At 57.0% G+C, this 1,898-nt stretch overlaps 1 protein-coding gene across 1 annotated transcript; it reads right to left on the bottom strand.

Annotated features, from left to right (window-relative positions):
• Positions 1–443: 443 nt before the first annotated feature.
• On the bottom strand, positions 444–1,520 carry LOC307074134 (transcription factor Sox-1a-like; the record flags this gene model as incomplete). The annotated part of the gene is made up of 1 exon (XM_079734146.1): positions 444–1,520. The coding sequence occupies one exon, from the start codon at positions 1,518–1,520 to the stop codon at positions 444–446; it is 1,077 nt and encodes a 358-aa protein (XP_079590272.1).
• Positions 1,521–1,898: the final 378 nt, after the last annotated feature.

Here is a 1,898-nt window from a genome sequence, read left to right as displayed (position 1 = left end):
TGCTGTGAAACACATCTGGTTCACGCTGACTGACTTACTGACTGGTTGAACAACATTATCCTCAAACATTTCATTGTTTTTTAAAGATGGCGGGACTTTGAGTTCCACGAAGAAAATAGAAATCCCAGAAGAATCCAAAGCAGGATAGGACTCGTTTACAAACTTGGCATCGACCTTCTCAGTTCCAGGGTGCACAACATCTGCCCGGCCATAGATAGCGATTAATCCAGACTTAAATCCTCAAATAAAATGTATATTAGGCCTATTCGTTATATTTTAAGAATGAGTCCAACATCATTCTATGAACCAATAAAAAAAAAAAAATACAATTCCACAGTCTGCACCAAAGCAGGCACTTTATAATAACACCGAATCAACATTTCGGTTACGTTACGGTCATTATAAATTACTGTACTTCCACCTTTCTCCACTTTTTCCGTCTTTTAAATATGAGTCAAAGGTAGGGTCCCGTGCACGCTCGTCCCTGCGGGGCTCTGGTAGTGCTGCGCGTGCAGCACGTGCAGTCTGCCCTGCACGGACGACTCTCCCGCCGGCTCTCCGTTCGGTAAATACATGCTGATCATATCCCGCAGGTCCCCGGTGGGGCACGGCGGAGGCACGCGCGTCGTAGGAACCGGGGGGCTGACGTTGGGCTCGGACTTCACGAGGGACCCCAAAGTCCCGCCGTGCGTGCCCCCGGACACGGGAGAGTGCACGCCCGAGTTCTGGTGCGGGTGCGTGTAGCCGGTGAGCCCCCCGTAGCCCGGGGGTGAGCCGCTCATGTAGCTCGGTGAGTTCGAGATGGGGCTGTACTGCAGCGCGCTCATGTCGTAGCGGTGCACGTGCTGCGAGTTGTGCGGGTGGTGGTGGTGGTGGTGATGGGGGTGAGGGTGGTGCGGGTGATGCGGGTGGCTCCCGGTGGGTCCCGGGTGCTGACTGTACGCGAGCTGCGCCTCTTGCATCATCGCGTGCGCCGCGGCGGCGGCGGCCGCCACTTGGCCCGAGTAGGCGCCGCTCGCCCAGCCGTTCATGTGCGCGGTGTAGCCGGTCACTGCGCCTCCCCCATGGCCGCTGCCGCCCCCGGGGCTGTCCAGCCGCTGTCCCATCCCGAGCCCCCCCGGGGACCCCAGGAGCCCGCCTGCGAGCGAGTACTTGTCCTTCTTGAGCAAAGTCTTGGTCTTCCTCCGCGGGCGGTACTTGTAATCCGGGTGTTCCTTCATGTGCATGGCCCGCAGCCGCTTGGCCTCGTCGATGAAGGGTCTCTTCTCCACCTCAGTCATCACCTTCCACTCGGCGCCGAGCCGCTTGCTGATCTCTGAGTTGTGCATCTTGGGGTTCTCCTGGGCCATTTTGCGCCGCTGCCCGCGGGACCACACCATGAAGGCGTTCATGGGTCGCTTGACCCGCTCCTGGAGCGCCACTTTGCCCCCGCCGCCTCCAGCGTGACCCCCTGGGTTGGAGGGGTTCGTCTGGGGCACCACGGGGGAGTGCAGGTCCGATTCCATCATGACGCTATACATTGACCTGTCGTTGTGTAAGGGGGATGGGGGGTGTGGGGGGTGGGGGGGGGGTACTAAAGGGTAGAAAATAAAAAACACCCACCACTCAAATAGATGGGGACATTGAGAAGAGCACGCGTTTGGGAAAAAAAAAGCTCCGAAATAGGAGAAGGAGAAACGGAAGAGAACCAAAGAGAGACGCGGGAAAACATACGGAGAGAGGCAGAGATCAACTAAAGCGTGCAATTGATAGATGTGCGAACGGCGTGTGGTTCAGGAGTCTCGGGCTGTGATCCGCAAAGGTCGGATATATGAACTCTTTTCCCCCCTTTTTTCCCTCCTTGTTGCTGCAAACTCCGTCTCTCCTCCTCTTCACCGCCAGTATGAACATAGACACCG

This window comes from Pollachius pollachius (genome assembly GCF_949987615.1).
Source record: "Pollachius pollachius genome assembly, chromosome: 4".
Taxonomy (NCBI): domain Eukaryota; kingdom Metazoa; phylum Chordata; class Actinopteri; order Gadiformes; family Gadidae; genus Pollachius; species Pollachius pollachius.
Note: the sequence above shows the minus strand (reverse complement) of the source record. Positions and strands in the feature narration are given on the sequence as shown.